This window comes from Euleptes europaea, chromosome 3, assembly GCF_029931775.1.
Source record: "Euleptes europaea isolate rEulEur1 chromosome 3, rEulEur1.hap1, whole genome shotgun sequence".
Classification (NCBI taxonomy): Eukaryota; Metazoa; Chordata; class Lepidosauria; order Squamata; family Sphaerodactylidae; genus Euleptes; species Euleptes europaea.
The window spans coordinates 6,581,844-6,604,035 of NC_079314.1; the positions used below are offsets into that span (position 1 = coordinate 6,581,844).

General features: G+C 50.2%; 1 protein-coding gene across 1 annotated transcript; it reads right to left on the reverse strand.

Annotated features, from left to right (window-relative positions):
- Window positions 1-1,587: 1,587 nt before the first annotated feature.
- SIRT2 (sirtuin 2) lies at window positions 1,588-19,284 on the reverse strand. The gene is made up of 14 exons (XM_056847584.1): window positions 19,243-19,284; window positions 12,450-12,566; window positions 11,891-11,932; window positions 10,692-10,798; window positions 10,527-10,583; window positions 9,384-9,452; window positions 7,713-7,842; window positions 6,254-6,313; window positions 5,220-5,275; window positions 3,842-3,918; window positions 3,667-3,718; window positions 2,728-2,795; window positions 1,921-1,987; window positions 1,588-1,749 (listed from the first exon to the last, which is right to left on the reverse strand). Coding segments are annotated over exons 1-14 (1,065 nt in total). The 5' UTR covers window positions 19,244-19,284.
- Window positions 19,285-22,192: the final 2,908 nt, after the last annotated feature.

A 22,192-nucleotide genomic window follows, 5' to 3' on the forward strand; every position in this document is an offset into this window, starting at 1 on the left:
CTGCTAACGAGCTCCTTTGATGTGTGTTCTCTAGCCTAGTCTTGGGTACTGTTATCGTTTTGTTCCCAAAACATGAAACTGACACCTGCAATGTAGTACTGTTTATATTCTTGCACTTTTGTAATTGCTAGCACTTGCAGCTCGGACCGTGTACGGGCCTAGCTATACCTGATGCTTCTTAATAAAGTTACCTGCTTCTGAGATGGTCATCTGAGCGAGTGACTTTGTGGGAATTGCCCAGGGTGGCTGGAAAGCCTTACACACTACTCATATGTAGGAGTGGGGAATCAAACCCGATTCTCCAGATTAGAGTCCACCACTCTGAACCACCGCTCTTAAACACTACACCAGAAACCAACCTGGTTCACCAGATCAGAGTCCGCCGCTCATGTGGAAGAGTGGGAATCAAACCTGGTTTTCCAGGTTAGAGTCCACTGCTCTTAACCACTACACCACTTCACCACTACACTCTCTACAAACCAGAAAGGATTTCTTGGGGCGCATGACACTTGGGGCCAAGGCCAGAAGCAGCCCCCAGCTGCATGATCTCTGCCAACACTCAGCTCTGTCCCCATGCTAAAGCTAGTTTCAGATTTAGTAACATGCAGTCACTCGATGTAACATCAAGACAGCCTCAGCATGAAACGGCTACATGAACGGCTCCCTCCACCCTCAACTTCAGAGCAGCAATGGGACAGCTTCTAAGGGGCCTTGCCGAGGCCTGACAGTTTTAGTGGTTTGTTTTAAATCCATTGACCATTTCATATTTGTGTGCTACTCTCAGCATTTGGAAAGGACAATCACATACGGAAGACAAAAAAGTAATAGATGCTGATTCTGCTCGTGCTGAAAGAGAGCGGGCCTGCACGTGCACAGACGATGCTGGTGGGAGCAGAGCCACATCCAGGGAAAGACAGACTGAATCCTCTTTGGGTATCAAGGTGCTTGAGTTTAATTGCCATTTATGAGAGCTTAATGCAAGTGACAGAGGAGAAAGCTCAGAACAGTTAAAATTCGCTACATTCCAAGAATCAAAAGGGTTGGTGAATAACCCCCACTTCCAGCCACTTTCCACATCTGCTTTCCTCGGCCAAGCAAGTGCTGAACACCAGAGGGAAAAGGCAGTGTGAAGAGTAACGCTGGGTCGGATTGCCTCACCCAATTCATTAAAACTTCTTGCCTTCAGAAGAGGGGGAGGGTTTTAAATCGTAGAAACCCTGATTTAAGGTACAAACTGAACAGGCTCAGAATAAACAAGGAAATGTTCATATTGCTAATCAAAGAATTCAACTTCTCATCCAGAATTTTGGAAATGCCGGGCTTCAAGCAAACACCCCCCAAAAGTCAGCGAAGAGAAGACATTGCAAAGTGGGACTGGTGCCGTTCTGGTTTCTATCCCATTCCAATACCCACTGTGTTCTTGCATTTCCCACTGTGGCACTGCCCAAGAAACTACATTTGGTGGCCTCGTGGGAGGCTGCATTCCGGCAGGAAAGGAAAGGCTTGTAGGCCAAGAGGTTTATTCAGCCAGTGGCCAGCTGGCCTTGATTTTTAATGCATCTGGATCCACAGTCCCACTTGATCTCTTTATTCCTCTTCGCTGCCTGGACAGCCTTTCTCCTTTGGGGACGGCGGCTGCTTCGCTTCCTTGGCCAGAGGCCTGGAGGCGCTTGCCCCGTCTCCGACAGCCTGGCATGACTTGGCGTCTATAGCCGTGTGCTCCTCCCTCACCAGTTTCTCCAGCTCTTTCTAAAGGAAAGAAGAAAAAAAGGAAGGTAGGGCAGGGTGGGACAGAGCTGGGGAGGGCAAGTCAACTTCGTGGATACTAGAGGGAGCCAAGCAAGACCCCCCCTGCTCTTTTTCCCCAGCTGGAGCACAGCCAGGCTGTGCCCCATTTATGCCCCTTAACAGGACAGATACCTTCCATCCCAGGAGCTCTGCCAATGCCAAGCAGCCTTCATCACAGTCTCCAAGCCAGGCAACATCCCTGAGGGAGGGGGAGAAAGGGCCCAGAAAATAACCGTCGTTTAGATGAGAGCAGCAAATGCTCAACAGTCAGAGCTGGTTTTGGAGCACACAACCCAATTCACACACATGCTCTCTGGAATCCTTACTGGAGCCCCATAAAATAGGCCACTATGTGCAGATGAAGGACTCAAGACACACATACCAACACACAGAAAGAAGCTTCTGAGAGCAGGCAAGCCTAATGCTAACCCCTCATCCCTCTGGAGGATGCGCTAGTGTCACAGAAAGGAGTTGGCATCAACAATGCTCCCTCCCATACTGGGAATGGTTGGATCCCTCCAGCCTTCGAACCAACGAGGAACAGAACTCCTTAGGAACCAACGAGCGCGTGCTCCTCAAGGAGTGCCCGCTCTGTAGGCAAGTTTTTGGTGCAGGCAGCATCCAGCTGCCTTTAATAAACAACAACAAAAAAGAAATGTGTGCGTGTGGGGGTGGGGCAGAGAGCAGCAAGGCCACTAATCCTTCAGCAGCCATCCATAAAGTGTGGCTTGCACCTTGCTTTTCCACCTGAACTTGCATAAATCTCCTGCAAGAGGCCCACGCTTGTCACCAGGAACAATCCAAGTCAGGGGACTCTATGATCCCTATAGCCTCAAATCCTCCCCATGTCTCTTGGTTCCACATCTTTAATAACTCTGCCCCACAGTGGAATCTGAAGCCGCTTCTCCCTCTCCACCTCTGGGCCCCAAGGGGACTTGCCTGTATGCCTTCTCGGAATCAAAGTCCATCCCGCATCCAAAGCCCATCAGGGACATGAAAGGGTCGCTCTGCCACAAAACAGAAAGGAGAGAGACGGGGTGGTGAAGCAAGCAGAGCAGCGCAGGGCTTGGATCCTAAGCCTCGCCTCCATTTCCACCCTGATTTGCCCATATCCCCTGCTGTGCATTTCCCCCCTCTGGTGCTAGAGATTTTCACTTCACTGAAAGGTGCTGTTCTCGCCTGAGCGGAAGCCTCCTAGAGCCAGCAGAACACACTCTGCTACGGTGGACCGCTCCTGTAATGGACAATGAGGGGCACAAACTGAAGCACGGCTTGGAAGCCAAGTCAAAGGGTCAGGGGAAATTCTTTTTAAAAGAAAATCCTCACTCCACCACTAATTAAGCTGTGGACCATCTCATCTTAATCTACCTCATGATGGAACAGGGGAAAACCATGTAAGTGTGTGTTGTCTGGTGGGGGAGAGGGCGGACAGACTGATGATGCCTCCGTGGCTCCAAGAAGGGGAGGGAGCAGGGAAAGAGGGCCGGGAATGCCGTCTTCAGGTGCCCATCAGTACCTTTATCCTCCCTTGGGTCTTGCTACAGTGACCCTGAGATCTTAGCCTTGGGGGTACAGTCTTGTGCAATCTTAAAAAGGGGTCCTCTCTTTGGGCTATGCAAACACGTTTCCTGGAAACTGGACTGGCTCGGGGCCTGTGCAGGTTTCCTTCTTTCCCCCAAGGATGAAGGTATGGATGGATGGCAACCACAACATCCCAAACCTTGCTGGTGTGCTCCCCCCATCCTTCCCTTAAACAACAGAGTAGAAGAGGTAGTGGGGAAAATACCCTCCTCGCCTCTCAGTTAACTGAAAAGCCTTTTTTGCTCTGAAACTGAGCTGCTGCGTTCCAAAGGACAAAGGCACCAAGCCCGGTCTTACCTCCCCAGTCTTCTCTTTATTGATCAAGAGCCGGGGAATATTTATGGGCACCCTGGAATGGATAAGAGAAAGACAGAAACATGGGGGTGCTGGCAACCCCTGAAAAGCTAGGATTCTGTCTCCCCCCCTCTGCTGCCGCCAGCTTCAGTATCTGCATGCCGTAAGGTCCACCTACCTGCCAACAAGGGAAGCAAACGGCTGCACCTGCAGGGAGGTGCCCATGATGATTAGCAAATCCACGTTGCGGAAATCCTGCATGGAAAGGGGAGAAGGGAGAAATTAGAAGTTGTGGCAAAAGACCACACAAACACTCTCCCGCCTCTGAGCTCAAGCCCCTCCCTCTCCAAAAACCACACCATTGCCTGGCCTGCAGTTTTTGGGAGAATTATGGGCCCCTTTGTTGGCAGATGGGTGTGTCTTATCACAGCCTTGCTCTGAGGTTGTGTTTTCCAACAGAGGCAGGATAGAAATATTTTTAAATAATTTTTTAAAATACAGCTACAAGAGAAGAACACACAGTGACGTTCAGAATAAACCGCGTATGAGCTGGTGCACTGCGGCCCTTATTCAGACTTCAGAGACACGCTTGGGATTCTGCCCACAGCAGAGCTCCCTTCCCACATGCTTGTATTCATTAGAGTTCGTAGGAAAGCATGTGGTTTAAAACCTCAGGAGGTAGTTTTGGCAGTTGGCAGCTACCTAGGAGAAGAGGGAAACCACTCAAATCTTAATGTGTGAACCCAGGGCATTAAGTGGTTGCATTCCCCACACACCAAGCAATTTCTGACCACAAAACCGTACCTACACTGCACTGAACAATACAAAAGTCACCTGTGACTTACAGAGCTATGCTGAAGAGTTCCCCATAAACTGCATAAGTGGCACATTTATGGGGATGGGGGGGGGGCACTTTGCGTCTCCATGTCTCTGAATCCTGGCCTTTGCTCCTGCTTGCACTTTCATCTGCTGCATCATCGTTCCCCACCCCCACTCAGGAAGGGCTTTGTGGCACAAGCCCAGCCAATCAGGCATCATAGTCAATGTGCTGATGTCATAGCACTATGTAGCCAATTGGATCTGGCTATGCAATGTCACTGCTGAGGGTTAACACAAGGCCAATCAGGAAGGAGGGCAGTGCTTCCAGGACTGCTCACATGGGTGATCCCAGTCAACTGGATCACTGGATGCCCTGACTCTGAAGCGGCTGTCCTCTCTTTCATTCTCTTCACTTGCTGTAGCTTCTTCCTAAAAACTGCTGGGGGGGGGGAGCTTCCTATAACTGCTCTACACAAAATGAATCCCCCCTGCCCTTCTTATTCATCTCTGACTCTTCGGTCCACACTACCTCTTTGTGCCTTGCAATCAACGGATCTAATTAAATGACACTAAATGGAACAAATAGAAGCAGACTGATCAGCTCTCCATTGTACATATGAATCAGCTGCAGCACCATGAGCCAAAGGTCCTGTGACCCTGCAGCCAGGAGCAATTAGAGCTGCCATGGCCCTGAACCCAAGGCGGGGGGGGGGGGGCAAGGCAACAGGGGCACTTACTGACTGCATCAGAGAGAAGAAACGGGAAGGCAGGTTCTCCCCAAAGAAGACAATATCTGCGTAAAGAGACACATATCCACAGGTCAGGGATGCGCATGGGCTGTGATTCCAGGCTGTGATTCCAACCAAACAAGGCTTCTTGAAAATCTCATATTTCAGTTTTTTAACTGCACGCACATGCACATTTCTAGCCCTTACAGCTGAGGAAGTGAAGTTGCTGAAAGTAGAGGAGGTATCCAAGTAAGATTTTCAGTGGCTAAAGGGGAAGGGGGCTTCAGGGGCCTGCAGACTTCTTGCCCCTCCCTGACTAGCAAGCAATTATGCACATTGGCTCTATTCGTGTCATTTATTTAGAATAGTGGTGGGGAGCAGTTGTGCATAATTTCAAATTTTAAAGGTCCATTTTCACATGCTTGTTTGTGGTGAGGCTGGAGGAGAAGGGCTCTCACTTGCTTTCAACCACTAGTTGCCAAGCGATAGGAACCGGTATGTGTGAAACAGTCCCTACACCATGGATCCCCAACATGGTGCCCGTGGGTGCCCTGGAGCCCACCAACATACTTGGTGCCTGCCTAGTATTTTTAGAAAGAGAGTGGGGCCTGGTGGCACTTTTGCCTAGCAGAACTTCTGCTTGGCCACTAGAGATATAATTGGCTGTGCAGAATTTTAAAATCGTTACTTTGGAAGCAGCTCTCAACACAGCACAACGATCTTCACTGTGTGACTGAAGGTAAGCTGTGTGTTAGCAAGAAAATATTTTTAAACAATGTGTTCATTTTAAAAGGCCTCCGGTTAAGCAGAGTTCCTGCGTGAAATGTTGAAGAGTTATTATTAGAATTATGAATAACCTCACTCCCTGACATTTTGTGGTTGGCTCTACCTCCTGTGGCAGCCGTTTTGTGATTGCACCCACCACCCTGTGTCTAAAGGTGCCCATGGGCTCAAAAAGGTTGGGGACTCCTACCCTAAAACCAGATGCACTTGAAGAATGACTGAGGGGTGTGGGTGGGAGACTTTCCAAAAGGGCCCCTCACCTGGTTTCACCACGCTCTGACATTTTTCACACTTGGGGATAAGAGATGAGAAGATCTTTTCTGAAAGGAAACAGAAGGAGTTGGTCTCGTAGTCCTCAAAATGCAAATCTATCAAAGTCAATTTCACAAGCAGCCAGCCTTGGATGCTTCTCTTTGTCACCTAACAAGTGGTTATTCTTTTAGCTGCACCGTCAAGCTCCAGGGATGTGCTGAACCTTCCAAGCCACTCTGGCTCCCCCACCCCCTCTTGTGAAAGCCGCATAATCCTCCCAGGACACTTACAAAGGTTCCTTAAGATTATGGCCTGCAAGAACTTCTCCTCTTCTCAGATGAAGAGTTCTGGGGAACTCAAAAGCTTGCACGCTCTGTTTATGTCGGCTGGCCTTAATAAAAAATATGACACGACTTTTGTCTTTACACTTTACTGAAGTCACCATTACTGAAAGATATGAAAACCAACTCTGCAGTTTCTGAGCCATTTCCCGCATTTTCAGTAGGCCTTTCTATTGACCAAAGTGCAGCCATTTTAGAATTCTCTAGGCCTCTCTCAGAAACAAATGAATCTTCTTGCACCAGCTAGAGATACCCAAGAGACTGGCTTATCGTCCTTGAAGGTCACTTGTTTGTTACAGAGAACAAAGACACCCCCCCCCGCAAAAGGAACACCCTATGAGAATAGACAGTACTAAAGTCCAGATAAGACCCGAAGGAGGGTCCAACCCATCAGGGACACCTGCAACACATACAGAACATGTAGCTGCGCATGTTCATGGTGACATGCTGTGGCACCACAGGGCTGTTATTCTGAACACAGTACAAGAGTCCAAGAGCCTGGCAAATGGTCGACCTCATCCTGAGGAGATTCTACTGGCCGGCCCATCTGCTCTGCAGATTCATAGCTCACTGTCAGGTACACTTTGCCTCTGTGTTTGTGAGAGTCCGCTGCTTTGTTCTCTTGTGAGTTTTGTCAACTGCTTGTTATCGGTCTACTGCTGAACAAACTATGCTTTAATTAAGAACTGGTTTCTGTGAATTACTGGGTGAGCAGGGAGAGTGGGAACTCTCCCAATAGTCCACGATCTTGCTCCTCTCTGGGAGTGGTCTGACCTCCCCTTTCTCAGACAGAGGCAGCTGTGCAATCTGATCTGGGAGTGTGAATTCCCCTTGAGAGCTTGACAGCTCAACTGTGGTGCCATGTTAACCTGTAGAACTAGTTGCTGCAGGCCACCCCTGCAAGGTAAGACAGCACCAAGAAACATTTGAGCCAATTTTATACCTGACAATACCACTTCAAGGGGCAAGCCTTAACACGATGCTTCCTTCTGAGTGTAAAGTATCATGGTAATGCCCAGAAGATGCTACAACTCTGCTCTGAAGTGGTGTTTATTAAACACAGGCCTTCAATCCACCAAAATGGACTCCTCCCCCGCTGACTGCCTCACCCCCCCACAAGCCTCACCTTTCATCCAGTCTAGACTGTATGACTTCCGGCACAAGCTGCTGACACAGTGAGAGGTAAAGAAGGTGCCATGAGCTTCTACCAGGTCTTCCTGGTCCAGACCGGCTACCCGTTCCAAAGTGTCAATGTTCTGAAACAGAGAAATCATTCCAAATAAATAAGTGGGGAGGGGGGAGCATGGCAAGCCAAAACTGTTCACCACCCAAAAGGTATGGAGCCATGGATGGGGGAGACTCCTACTCAAATCCCCATCTCGCCTTGAAGTTCACTGGGCGGCCCTGGGCCAGTCACTCTCCTCTGTCAGCCTAACCTATTTTCTAGGGCTGTGGTGAGGATAAAACGGTAGATGGGAGAGCCAGCGGGACCAGCATGCCTTAAGGGCCGTTGCCTTCTCCCCTATGACCCTACCTGCTCACTCCGCTTGTCTCTGGAAGGCAAGTTGCCCCCATCATCCGAGTCCAGTTGGGTGGCAACCCGAGACGGGGCTTTCTCAGCTGTGGCACCAAAACTTTGGAACTCCTTCCCCAGGGAGATTTGTCTGTTTCCCTCTACTTGTGAGCCAGTGTGGTGTAGTGGTCAAGAGCAGTGGTTTGGAGTGGTGGGCTCTGATCTGAAGAACCGGGTTTGATTCCCAACTCCTCCATATGAACTGTAGAGGCTAATCTGGTGAACTGGATTTGTTTCCCCATTCCTACACATGAAGCCAGCTGGATGACCTTGGGCTAGTCATGCTCCCTCAGCCTCACCTACCTCACAGAGTGTCTGTTGTGGGGAGGGGAAGGGAAGGTAAGCTGGTTTTGTGTGTGTCACCTTGGGGAGCCTGATTGAGTGGAAAGGTGACATAACAATGTTTTTAATAGTAATAATAATCGTGTGTGGGGAGGGGCTGATCTTGCCAGCAGAAAGCTAGCAACTGCTGAGCTCCACCTGGCCTATGTTTGTCCTCCTCCCCTTTCAGGCACTTAAAACCCTGGGCAGAGCCAGAGGCGCAAGCCAAAGGGCCCCAGGCCTGTGACAGGCTGCCTTGTTGGAAAAGACCAGCCTAGGATGTGTTTAATTGTATTATTTCTTGAACTTGGTCATTTGTGTTTTGGTATCTGTCCAAGTGGGGAGAAAAAGCAGCAAACAAGCAAAACAAATGCCCATATGCAAACTGCTCTCAGAAGTTTGGAGGAAGCATGGGATAGAAATGCAACTGATACTAAGATCAATAAATAGCCAAAGCTGTTTTGACAGACGCTCTCCCTGTGCTTAAACATGGCTCAAAGTCTATTGTGATTTGCAGCACAACTGACCTGTGACTGATCTGAAGGCAGGCAGCCCTGGCCTTTGGACTATAAACCCACCTGTGACCCCCATACAAAATAAATGATAAGCGAGTACTGAGGGCTTTGCTTGTCTGCAGCTTGGCTACATTAAATAAAGAGCTTGCTGTGGCCGCTGTCCCTCATATTTTCCTCAGTGCCCAACAAGAAACACAGCTGGGCTTCTACGCAGCCTTGAAACTAGGCAGGGCTCTGGGAAGCTGACCTCTATCATCCCTTTCTCTGTCCATCCAGAGCTGACTGGCACAGTGCTGCTACCAGGGAGGCCAAAGGCTTTGCTTCAAGCCTTCTCAGGTAGGCAAACAGCTCTCTGTCTTGACCCAGGGGAAGGGCTGGCTTCACCTACCTGAGTGTAGCAGCGCAGCAGCAGCCCTTTCTCCTTTAGGAGGCGTATGAAGTAGTGGCAGACGGTGGGCTGAAAAAGGAGCAGAGCTTCGGGTGAGGGTTTGCTCTGAGAGGAAGGAAGGAAGCAGACGGAAGCGACTGGGCTTGGCTGAAAATCCACACTGCTGGAAGGGGCTGGAGTGACCAGCCTGGAGCAGAACATGGGATTGCTGATGTCTGCCGTCTCCAGGATGGGTTTAAGATTTAGACCCCACTTTTCTAACCACTTAGGGCTTCAAGAAAGGGAGCTCCCAAAAAAGTATAAGAATCGCCCTGCTCCCATGCCAACGTCAGCAGTGGTTCTGGCTGTCTGGGCGAGGGCACCAGTGCAGCAGTTGACAACACCTGGGTGGGGGGAGGAGGTTCCAGCTTATAGAGGTCTATAAAATTATGCATTTTATAGACCTCTATAAGCGGGGTCATCTGCTGAAGCTGGAGGGTGAGAGATTCAAAGCAGATAAAAGGAAGTATTTCTTCATACAACACATAGTTAAATTGTGGAACTCCCTGCCCCAGGATGTGGTGATGGCTGCCAACTTGGAAGGCTTTAAGAGGGGAGTGGACATGTTCATGGAGGATAGTGCTATCCATGGCTACTAGTCAAAATGGACACTAGTCATGATGCATATCTATTCTCTACAGTATCAGAGGAGCAGGCCTATTATGTTAGGTACTGTGGAATACAGGCAGGATAACGCTGCTGCAGTTGTCTTGTTTGTGGGCTTCCTAGAGGCACCTGGTTGGCCACTATGTGAACACACTGCTGGACTTGATGGGCCTTGGTATGATCCAGCAGGGCTTTTCTTATGTTCTTATAACCCTTTCATGATCCAGGACTACAAGTAAGTTTACACGGAAGAATTCCTTTTAAAACTGTTTTTCAGAGGTATGACAGAAATCAAAACACCTCAAACCTCCCGACAGACTTGGGACATTGAAAAGAACAAAGCCTACATCCCCAACCTCTTAAGTCAGGAGAGGTTAATGGTTGGGGCTGTAACTTGAACTCAAGTTCCCGAGAGCAGACTGCCAGTTCCTCGCCCTCACCAATTCCACTGCTCTAAATCTGAAGTGCTGATGCAGGACATAAGAATGCGGAGCTCACCTTAAACTGCCCTGGGTACAGCTCCCGGGCCAAGGCAAAGAATGGCTCTGGGTGTTGCTAAACAGAGAGAGAAAGAGAGTCGTTTTCTGGACAAAGACCCACCTTCATTGGAGCACAGTAGAGTCATCCCGTGCCAAACTGCAGGCAGGGGGACCGGCACACTACCTTGAAGTAGCTGATTTCAAAGATGGCTTCGGGGTATGGCAGGTTGTACTGCTGCAGATTGGCATAGAGCCCCGTGCCTGGGGAACGGAAGTCTGGGATCCCCGCAGCTGTGAGGCACAAAGGCACATGATTAGGAGATGCCAATGCAGAAATAGAGAGCGGGCACAGCAGCTGAGAAATTCTACACCTAGAAATATCAGCAGCTGAGAAATTCTACACTTAGAAACAACCTCCTAGGCAAGGGAACACACACAGAGCCTGGCCTGGCACTACTTAAGCTGGGGGAGTGGGAACTTGGGGATCTGCCGCTGCATTTACACTAACCCAAGTTCAGACCAAAGCAAGACTGAAAGAGGGAAGGGGAGCAGTCCAGGTAATACCTTGTATCACACAGCCCAGTGATTTTAAGGCTCTCTGTCTTAAAGCAACATTCTTTACACAGACTCGCCAGTGAAGGAACCCCATCATGTGGCAGAGGTTTCCAGAATAAGATGTGGGGCTCAAATTCACATCACACAGGCTTTTGACAGTTTGCCACCATCATGCGTGAACTGAATGCTCCAGAATACACCCAACATTACTCCGTAGCCACACTGCAGGGGAACTGCTGCATGGTAGGGGAATCTCCTGATGCACTTCTGAAGAATCCTTCCTGAACTGGGAATTCCCGGCTTTAAAAAGATGCCAGCCTGGGCCAATATCACTTACAGGTGAGGAACTTCTCCACCCACAGCTGCTCCAGCCCCCATGGAGTTGCTTAAGGATGGAGTGAGAGCTACTTGCTGTTCAGAGGTCCCACAACAGCTGCGTTTTCCCAACAATGGAGGTTTAAACACACACAGAGATTAAGCATGCAGTCCTCAGTGCCTATATCTTGGGAGGGGCCAGGACTCAGGGGCAAAGCACATGTTTTGCATGCAGAAGGTTCCTGATTCGATTCCTGGCTTTGCTGAGCAAGGGATCTCTGGAGAAGACCTTTGCCTGAGACCAGTCCAGACAGACAGTACTGGGCTGTGGCCAGACCAGCGGAAGCCAGACCCTTCTCTCCTTACTCTGAACTCAGCAGAGATGGGTCAAAGTCTTTACAAAATTAATAAAGTGTCTTTTCTATTGTCACAGCCATCCTGAGGACAAGTCTCAAGCCCCGTCCCTCCCTTTAGACACAAATCTAGAGAGGATGTGTGCCCTATGACACTCACCGGTCGAGATCCCTGCTCCCACCATGCACACCACCTTCTTGCCTGCCAGAGAAACATGATTTTAATCTTCAGTCCTTGAAATCTAGAGAATGCAACCTCAGGCCTATGACCCCCAGGTGCCCCACAACATTTCAAGAGTGAGAGAGTAGAACTCAGTGGATCACAACTGAATGACTTGAGGGGCCTTGGGCTATCAGGCCCTCTCAACCACATGGTAACAGTCCAGCATCATAAGGGTACTCAACACAAAATGGAAATGGATCACCACATTCTTCAGCAGTGTGATGAAGGGACCTCAAGCCTCTCTTGTACCTCAGCACCCATCTCTGGGTCTCTGTCTAACTCCATGTTCTCCAGGTAAAGAGCTTTATAACCAGTCTTATTAGGAGATTACTGCTGTGGAGAAACAGCTTGGTGTAGCGGCTGGAGGGCTGGACAGAGGCCTGGGCGTCCCACATTCGAATGGCTCGCTTGGTGATCTTGGTCCACACCGGAAGAAATTTGAAGGGGTCGAGGACAGAGCTGCCAGATCCTGCCCGGGTCAGAACAACTGGCTTACATTTCTCACTCAGCAGGAACCTGCTCACACCCTCCAACGTCAGCTCATCCAGCACCTTCTCAGGCTTCTCGCTGCCCAGGCCCAGCGTCCGGGAGAAGAGGTTCCGCAAGAAATCCACTGGCAAGAAAAAGAGGCCCTTCATGTTAGCCGTGTGGATTTGTGGGACCCTGGATTCTGCTCCCAACTCCTGCATGAAGCACAGTTCTCTGCTGCTCAAAGGCTAGCTACTCTGCCCTGCTAACTAAGGCAAATGATGACAGATCACAGATGGATCCTTTCTCTGTTGAGGGAAGTGGAAGCTTGCTATCCTTCCTGCTTTTCAGGCGATTAATCCCAACCATGTCACAGTCTTACCCATCCTGCTTTCAAGGAAGTCCCTCACCTTCCCAAGAGAATGAGAACTGATAATTAAACCACATAAGGGAACCTGCTAGCTGAAGGGGATTAACCACTGAGCAGAGGACTATTGTGAGGGTCTCTGTCTTTGTGTCTCTGCTTTCCATCACCTGCTGTATTATCAGTGAACTCGTAAAAGCAGTTCACACCTTCTGGTCTCAGGCGCCAGGCCTGATGGCCCATGTATCTCCCCCCCCCCGCTGTTCTTCCTGCCAGTACTCCCTCAGGCCGATGCGGCCTTGGAAGTGTGATAGCCGCCCAGACTTCCTGGGATCTGTCTGATGTTTTGTATTATGCCAAGCTTGTAACTTCCCATAACAATAAGTGTGAACCCCAGTGCCCCAGTGCCCTGGAGTCAATATATTCTGTAAACCCGTATAGCCCCTCACTTGCAACTTTCTACCTGTGCCTGTCTCATCTCCTGAAGGCTTCAATAAATCGATTGTTTCTGTATCAACGTCTGAGCAACTGATTTGGAGAAGCAAACTCAGAGAGGGGGATCTCTCACATTAAGTTGCAAGTCCTTGCCTCTCGGACTGCAGCTGTACCGCTTTGGACAGAATGTCAGCCGACGAGGACACCACCCCTAACCCCGATGCCCCCAAGGAACCGGACGAGCCGGAGAAGCCGGACCCTAAAGAGGAGGGAGCCAAGCCAAAGAAACCGAAGGGTCGCGCCCCCGACCAAGATCGGGACGGACGTCCCCGGGGGCTCACTTATTGGCTGGACTCTCCCAAGGGCTGGTCGCTCTCGCGGACTGCGGCGAAGGATCGCCGGTTGGCCTTCCCCAGCACGGGACTCGAAGGGGACCCGGCCCGCAAAGAGGCCCTCATGGAGGAAGAACGAAAACAGTGGCAGGAAGACCGCCGGGCTATGCAGGAGCAGATGGAGATCATGCAACGCGTAATGGGTGAGATGGCCACGACCCTAGATGCGCTGAAATTGCAACCTCCAGCCGGTGCTCCCCCAGACGGGGCGCCAGTAGTTCCGCCCGCAACCCCTGCCCCCCCGGCCCGTCGGGACCTGAAAGTCACGTATGACGGGTCGGGAGACCAGTTGACCTTTTTTATGGTCCAAGTAGACATTTTTATGCGGGAACAAGGCCGAACCTTCGTTTCTGAGGAGTCCCGGGTGCAGTACGTGGCTTCCTTACTGCAAGGGGAGGCGGCTGCCTGGATGGCGTTGCAGTATGAACTCCGCTCGCCGGTGCTGCGAACCCTGGACGAGTTCATGGTAGCACTCCGAAACCGTTTTGAGGACCCGACTCTAGGTGAGCGGGCTAAAGCCTCCCTGATGCAACTGCGCCAAGGGACTAAGTCGGTGGCGCAGTATGCAAGTGAGTTCCAGTCACTGGCTAGCCGAATTCTGGACTGGAGTGAGGCTACCTTGGTACAATGTTTCAGGGAGGGTCTCAACCCAGACCTCCAACATTGGGCCTTCATGCAAGGGAACCCCCCGGATGTGGAAGGTTGGGTTCGCCATGCTGCTGACATCGAGAATCGCAAACAACTCCTGAACTTGTCCAAGCAACGGATTGGGCGAGACCCCAGGCCCCGGGGTGACCGTGGCCGGGAACTCCGGCAAGGGGGTGGCGGGGTCCTCTCGGCCGCGGAACGCCGCAAGCGGTTCGAGGCCGGCGTCTGCCTGATCTGCGGGGGAAAGGGTCACTTTGCATCGCAATGCCCCTCTCGCTCAGGCCGTCCGACCCCTCCCCGCCAAACCCAGGCCGAGCCGACGAAACCGGCCGCCGACAGCCAGCCTCGCCGCAGAAGTGGACCACTGAGCCGGCGCTCCGGCGCACCCTCCGCTCTCCACGCACGTCCCCAGGATGGGGCATCCGACTCTACGGTCCCATCGGGGTCCCGGATTACAAATACCGTCTTTGATTCGGACGGCTCCCCGGAGGCCACTACCCCGTCCCCCTCTTCCAGCGAGGAGGAAGAGTGGGAACAGCCGGCAAAAAACGCCGTCGGTCTGCTGTAGAGGGGGCTCCGCAGCAGACCGTCCCTATCGTTGTGCAAGGAGCTCCACCGATGGTAAGCGCCCAAGAGGACAATGTATTTGTGCGTGTCCATCTGTCCCTACCCAAAGGGGGTCCCCCGTTAGAGGTCCCCGCGTTGGTCGACTCGGGGTGTGCCCGCACCATGATAAATGAGGAAACTGCCAAGAAGTTGGGTGTCCGGCGCAAGCGGCTTCCGGGACCCCTCCGTTTTTCCCAAATGGACGGGAGTGACTTTAAACGGGGCCCGGTGACCCACAGAACTGCAGCCGTGATTATGTCCGTGGGGGAACATTGGGAACGGTTGTATTTCACTATCGCCCCTATTGTAACCCCTGTGGTGTTAGGGATGAACTGGTTAAGGGGGCACAATCCCTCCATTGATTGGGTTAAACGGGTGCTTTCCTTCCCCGAAAACCCCTGTGGGTTGCATGACAAGGAACGGGTACTCAGGACTCCAGCCGCCGCACTGGTAGGGTCCCCCGCCCCAGTCTCTCCTCAATTACCCTCTGAGTACTCGCAATTTACTGATGTTTTTGATGTTAGAGAGTGCGACGAACTGCCTCCCCACAGAGAAACGGACTGTGCCATCGAGATTGTAGGGGAAGGCAAACTGTCTAAGGGAAAGGTTTACCCCATGAGCCCTAGTGAAAAGACAGTGTTGCGAGACTATCTGGATGTCAATCTGGCGAGGGGTTTCATACGCCCCTCCAAGGCTCCTTATTCAGCCCCAGCTTTCTTTGTAAAGAAAAAGACGGGAGATTTAAGACTGTGTATTGACTTTCGCAGACTGAATGCAGTCACCCAGTCTAATGCTTACCCCCTCCCTCTTATTCCTGACCTTCTAGCACAATTAAAGGAGGGCCGAATCTTCACCAAACTGGACTTGGTAGAAGCCTACCACCGCATTCGCATCAAAGAAGGAGACGAACCCAAAACGGCCTTTTCCAGTTGTTTTGGGATGTTTGAGTACCTAGTCATGCCGTTCGGACTTTCGGGGGCTCCGAGTGTCTTTATGCAATTAATTAATGAGGTTTTGCATGATTTGCTGTTTCGGGGGGTGGTGGTATTTCTCGATGACATCCTTATTTACTCTGAAACCATGGAAGACCATGTGCGCCTAGTGCGAGAGGTGCTCCAGCGGCTGCGGGAGCACAAACTGTATGCTAAGGTGTCCAAATGTGAATTCCACCAACCCTCCATTACATTTCTGGGGTATGTGATCTCCCACCAAGGGTTGGAAATGGACCCCGCCAAGGTCCAGGCAGTGCGGGACTGGGAACCCCCCACTACCCGCCGCCAACTTCAGCAGTTTTTGGGGTTTGCCAATTTTTACCGGAACTTCATTCCTAACTTTGCCCAAGTTGCGCTTCCCCTCACTGCCCTGTTGCGTACCAAGGACAAGGGGGCTAGCGCCGCGCTTCCCTCAGCCCGTTTGCAATGGTCCCCCCAGTGCCAGCTAGCTTTTGAACGTTTGAAGCTACTTTTTTCATCCGAACCCGTTTTGGCTCACCCAGATTGCACCAAGCCTTTTGTGGTGCAAGTGGATGCCTCGGATGTAGCCATGGGCGGGGCCCTATTGCAGAGGGATGAGGGGGGACGGTTGAGACCATGCGCCTACTTCTCCAAGAAGTTTTCCCAGTCTGAAATCAACTGGGCCATTTGGGAGAAGGAGGCAGCAGCGGTCAAACATGCCCTTACCATATGGCGACACTTCTTGGAAGGGGCCGAACTGCCATTCGAAGTGTGTACCGATCACAAGAATCTTGAGGCCCTCAAGGGGGCTAGAAAACTCAATGCCAAACAGGTTCGGTGGGCCCAATTTTTCGCTAAGTTCCGGTTCACTCTCAGACATGTCCCTGGCAAAGAAAATGCCCTAGCCGACGCTTTGTCACGACTTCCCCAGTATCGCAACGATTTCGATCGCCCAGTCGACTCCCTGTTCACTCCCGAGCAGCGAGGGGAAGTTCCTAGCTTAGCCGTCACCACCCGGTCCCAAGCCCGACCACCGGAGACCCCCCCTACACTCAAAGGCATCCCGGAAGCCTTCCAACAGCGACTCCGGGACGCTTCCTTGCAGGAGGAGGAGCATCATCTCCTCCCCACTGGTCTGGAACGTACCAACACTTGGTGGGTGCAAGGGGGGAAACTGTACGTCCCCTCCTCTCTTCGCAAGGAAGTATTGGGACTTGTACATGGTGCCAGGCTAGCGGGTCATTTTGGTTTCATAAAAACGCTTCACCTGGTTCGAAGACAATTCTGGTGGCCCGGTATGAGATCTGATGTAGAGTTGTATGTGCGCAGCTGCCCCACCTGCGCCACAGCCAAGAAACGGATGGGAAAACCCCCAGGGCTTCTCAAACCGCTTGAGAGCCCCTCCCGTCCCTGGGAAGTCATCGCCATGGATTTTATCACCGACCTACCTCCGAGTCGGGGAAAAACGGTTCTTTGGGTTATCACAGACCTCTTTTCCAAACAGGTTCACTTCGTTCCATGTGCAGGCCTTCCTTCAGCCCAGGGCTTAGCTAAACTGTTCATCACACACGTCCTCAGGCTACACTCGATCCCGAGGAAGGTCCTCTCCGACCGGGGGGTCCAGTTTGTTGCCAAATTCTGGCGGGCCTTCCTAAAGTTAATGGGAGTGGAAGAGCAGGGCCTTTCTTCCGCCTATCACCCCCAAACGGATGGTCAAACAGAACGAGTAAATGCGGTGGTAGAATGTTATTTGCGTTGCTATGTAAATTTCCACCAGGACGACTGGGTCGACCTGCTGCCATTTGCCGAATATGCGTATAACAATGCGCCTCATTCCTCTACCGGCTTTAGTCCCTTCCAAGTTATATACGGGACGGATTTCGGCCCTTTCGGTTCTGCCCCCGTCTCGCCAGAGCTCCAGTCTACCCCTGACCTTCAGGAGTGGATTCAGGTGGTTAAATCCACCTGGCCATGGTTGCTCAAAAATCTGGAAAGGGCCAAAAGCAAGTACAAGGAACAAGCAGACAAACACCGGTCTCCGGGATGGGAACTCAAGGTGGGGGAGCAAGTCTATCTGTCCACCAAAAACCTCCGCTCTCTTCGCCCCTGCAAAAAACTGAGCGACCGTTATGTGGGACCTTTCCCCATTACCAGAGTAATCAACGAGGTTACTGTGGAACTGGACCTCCCAAAAACTCTGAAAGGAGTCCATCCAGTCTTTCATATAAGCCTCCTCAAACCCTATGTGGCAGCCCCCCAGTTCCACCCCCCTCCCGCACACGAGATTCCTACCGTAGTAGGAGGGGACACCCATTTGGAAATATCCAAGGTTTTAGACTCCAAATGGAAGAAAGGGAAACTGTTTTACTTTGTTCGCTGGAAAAACCTTGGCTCCGCTCATGACGAATGGGTGGCCGCACCCCACATGGCGGCTCCTCGCTTAGTCCGGGAATTCCACCTTGCTTATCCCGATAAGCCTCGTCCTCTCGGGGACCCCGGGGGGGGGGCCTTAAGGGGGGCAGAATGTGAGGGTCTCTGTCTTTGTGTCTCTGCTTTCCATCACCTGCTGTATTATCAGTGAACTCGTAAAAGCAGTTCACACCTTCTGGTCTCAGGCGCCAGGCCTGATGGCCCATGTATCTCCCCCCCCCCGCTGTTCTTCCTGCCAGTACTCCCTCAGGCCGATGCGGCCTTGGAAGTGTGATAGCCGCCCAGACTTCCTGGGATCTGTCTGATGTTTTGTATTATGCCAAGCTTGTAACTTCCCATAACAATAAGTGTGAACCCCAGTGCCCCAGTGCCCTGGAGTCAATATATTCTGTAAACCCGTATAGCCCCTCACTTGCAACTTTCTACCTGTGCCTGTCTCATCTCCTGAAGGCTTCAATAAATCGATTGTTTCTGTATCAACGTCTGAGCAACTGATTTGGAGAAGCAAACTCAGAGAGGGGGATCTCTCACAACTATGCTAGAATTGCGTCTACGGGGACTGATCATTATGGAGAATAGAGTGCTATATATTCAGCCATAAGTGCAACCCCCGTTTTAACTCTGCCTGCAGCTGAGTGCTGCAAAAGGGATCTTTCAGCAGCACAAAGAAGCCACAGTGCCCCCCCCCCTTTCCCCAGCCAGGCAAATGAGCCATTACCCTGCTTGTTAAGTGAGAAATGAAAGCACTCAGCATCGCTATTGCAGGTCTGGGAGTTTTCAGAGTCTGGAAATGAATAGCCTTCCAGTTACTTTAACCACAGACTCTTTTAGACCGCATCTTAAAAGCAGGCCAAGGTAAAGGAATGACAACAGCTTTTCAGATTTACACAGATACGCTTGGCCTCAATTGATGAGGCTCTGCCAGCATCTTTACACAAAACGGAGCTTTTACAGACCTCCCATGTGTACAAACTCGCCAAATGGAACACCTACTTTCAGACTGGCCAGATGCCCCAGCTTCGTCGTCAGAATCGGGACTCTGAGTAAAAACAGGAAGGAGAAAGAAAAAGGTCAGAAGGGCGAAACTGAAAACTTTCCTTGCTGAGACATTTACTGAAAAAGTAATCCCACAGTCACTTGCTCCTTCGGCACGGCAAGCAAGGGATCTCTCCTTCTCTTGAAATGTACCAACCCATTCTCCCCACAAAGCTGTGCTAGGGAAGGCTCAGCAAAACCCCACAGTCAGCTGAGGAGGTGGTGGCACGTACAAACACTGGTTAATCCACCAGTGGTTAAATTCTGATGTTAGAGAAATGGTGTTCAGGACAACTGGGAAGCTTTTCTTCCTAATCCTATCTATGTATCTATCACATTCTTGTTACATCTTCCCTCTAAGGAGCCCAGAGCAATGTACATTTTTCTTCCCCATTTTATCCTCACAACCCTGTGAGGTAGGTTGGTCTGAGAAAGCCACCTAGCAAGCTTCATGGCAGAACAAGGATTTGATCCCAGGTCTCCAACACTCTCACCATGCCGGCTCTCTAGAGGTGTATGGGCTAGCTCAGTTATTCAGAATTCAGAAAATGGTACTCTGTGCATGCACAAGCCATGTTTCGTTATCAGACCTACACAGTGGCGGTGTACCAGCAAGCACCGAGTTCCAACAACACCTCTGTCACAAATGCACCAGGTGGCCTTATGCCACCCACTCCCTTCCCCAAGGCCTGGTTCACACACACAGGATAATTGAGGTGGTAAAATGGTGTGCCCCACTTCAGATTGCAGGTGGAGAATCACATTTTTGGAATGCGTCCATGTTAAAAACTCCCTAAAGACAGAGAATCAGCACAGCAAGGAAAGAGAAGGGATAAAAACTATTCTCCCTGTTGTGTTTGCAGGGAGCCGTATGCCAAGGTAACTTTCAAAGCTGAATTTTACCAACAGCCACCTTTTCTGTCACTGAATTCTCCTGCGGGAAGCAGGCTTCAACACCCACATCCCATTTGCGACATGGAGATCACCATCCTGACCTTCTTGACATGGCTGATGTAAAGATTCTGAAGTAATGCATGAAACATTTGGAACTTTCTATATTAGCACCTAAATCATAAAGCACATTATTCTTATTGTATCACATGACCCAGGGCCAAGCATCCAAAAGAAGGCTCAGCTGTATAGTGGGACTTTTGAGTGGTGGGTGGGAGCGTTGCAGAATAAGGAAGTCTCACTTGGACATTTCCTCCACCCCCATACAAACCCCACCTTTTCCCAGGTCCCCAATACACACAGAGGTCACCCTGCTGGTCCTTGAGGACCCTACGCTTTTAGGGTGTGTGACAGACTGCCATCTGTCCAGAAAGGTAGCCATGTTAGTCCGTTGTAATAAAACACAGGGGAAAGTCCTGTGACATGTTAGATCAGGCTTGAAGTCACCCATGTGCAATGAGTAAAAATAGCTTTAAGCAGTCAGGCAGGAAAGTGTTTCAGAAGTGGAAGCAGGGTGGTTCATTTTCTTCTTCAAGGCTGGCAATGTGCCACAGTGCTAGCATACTTATGCACAGGCAGGCAAAAATGTGCATCAAGTGAGGGTTTTGTGTGTGTGAGAGAGAGATTCACTTTTGTGGACTTATTTGCAAAGACTATCAATTTTTGGATGGCCCAGGATAGCCTGATCTTGGAAGCTAAGCAGGTTGGCCCTGATTAGTATTTGGATGGGAGACCACCAAGAAAGTCCATGGTTACTATGCAGAAGCATCCAATGGGAAACCACCTCAAACAGTCTCTGCTTTGACTTGGATGACCCAGGCTAGCTTGATCATATCAGATCTCTGAAGCTAAACTGGGTCAGCCCCGGTTAGTACTTGGATGGGAGACCACAAAGGAAGTCTAGGGCTGCTAAGCAGAGGCAACAAATGGCAAACCACCTGTTTGTTTCTTGCCTTGAAAACCCTGCAGGGTCACCATGTCAGCTGTGACTTGATGGCACTTTCCACCACCATCAATTCTAGGCAATGTAAGATGTTTAGGGGAAGAGAATCTTTTTTTTTTTTTTTTTGCAAGATGCACAGTAGTTTCTTATGATTGGTAAAAATACTAAGAGCAGTTCTGCTGGATTAGATCTCTATCCTGTTTCTAACGGTGACCTGTCAGATGCCCTTGCGAAACTCACAAGCAGAGCACAAAAGCAGCAATCCCTTTCCCCTTTCTTGCTTGCAACATCAAAACCACAGATTCCAGAGGCGTAGATGAATAGGTCTGTTCCATCAAAAAAAAAAGTGGGGGAAAGGAAAAAAACAGAAGAACCTTCAGTTTTCAGAAGCAGTCTACCTCTGAATAGCAAAGCATCAACAAAAGGAGAATCTAGTAACGTCTTCAAAACAGCATATGCATTTTGAAAAAGCTTAGCAATACTTAGTACTTGGGAACTTCACCTTAACTCAGAGTTATATGGGTGACAGGGTATTTGGGAAGCAAAAGTGATTTCCTTTCTAGATTGGTTTTAGCTTCCATGTGTTAAATTTTTGTTCTTATGTTTAAGATATTCAAATTATTTGATTGTCCTTGCAGTGCTTAATGGTAGAGATTATTTTTTCAGCTGTCCATTCTATCCTCTACTGAGTACCAGTCATGTGGCCTGAGTAGACGTTTATGTATTTTCTGTTCATATAATTCCCATTCATGTTTTTCATGCTATTTTTATGTAACCACCTCAGCATTGGGGGTCCCCCCCCAATTCCCTGGCCTTTTACCATTAATTTATTTTTGCAGATATGGATTTTATTATGCTTTTGTAGTATGTTAACACAGTGTCTCAATATTTTTTTTTAAACCAGCATATGCATTCCACCAGACTCTCCCCACAAAAGAGGGAGAGAAGAATGATTGGTATTTGGACATAGTCTGCCTATAAGACCATTAAAATCTGGGTTGGATTTAATGTTTT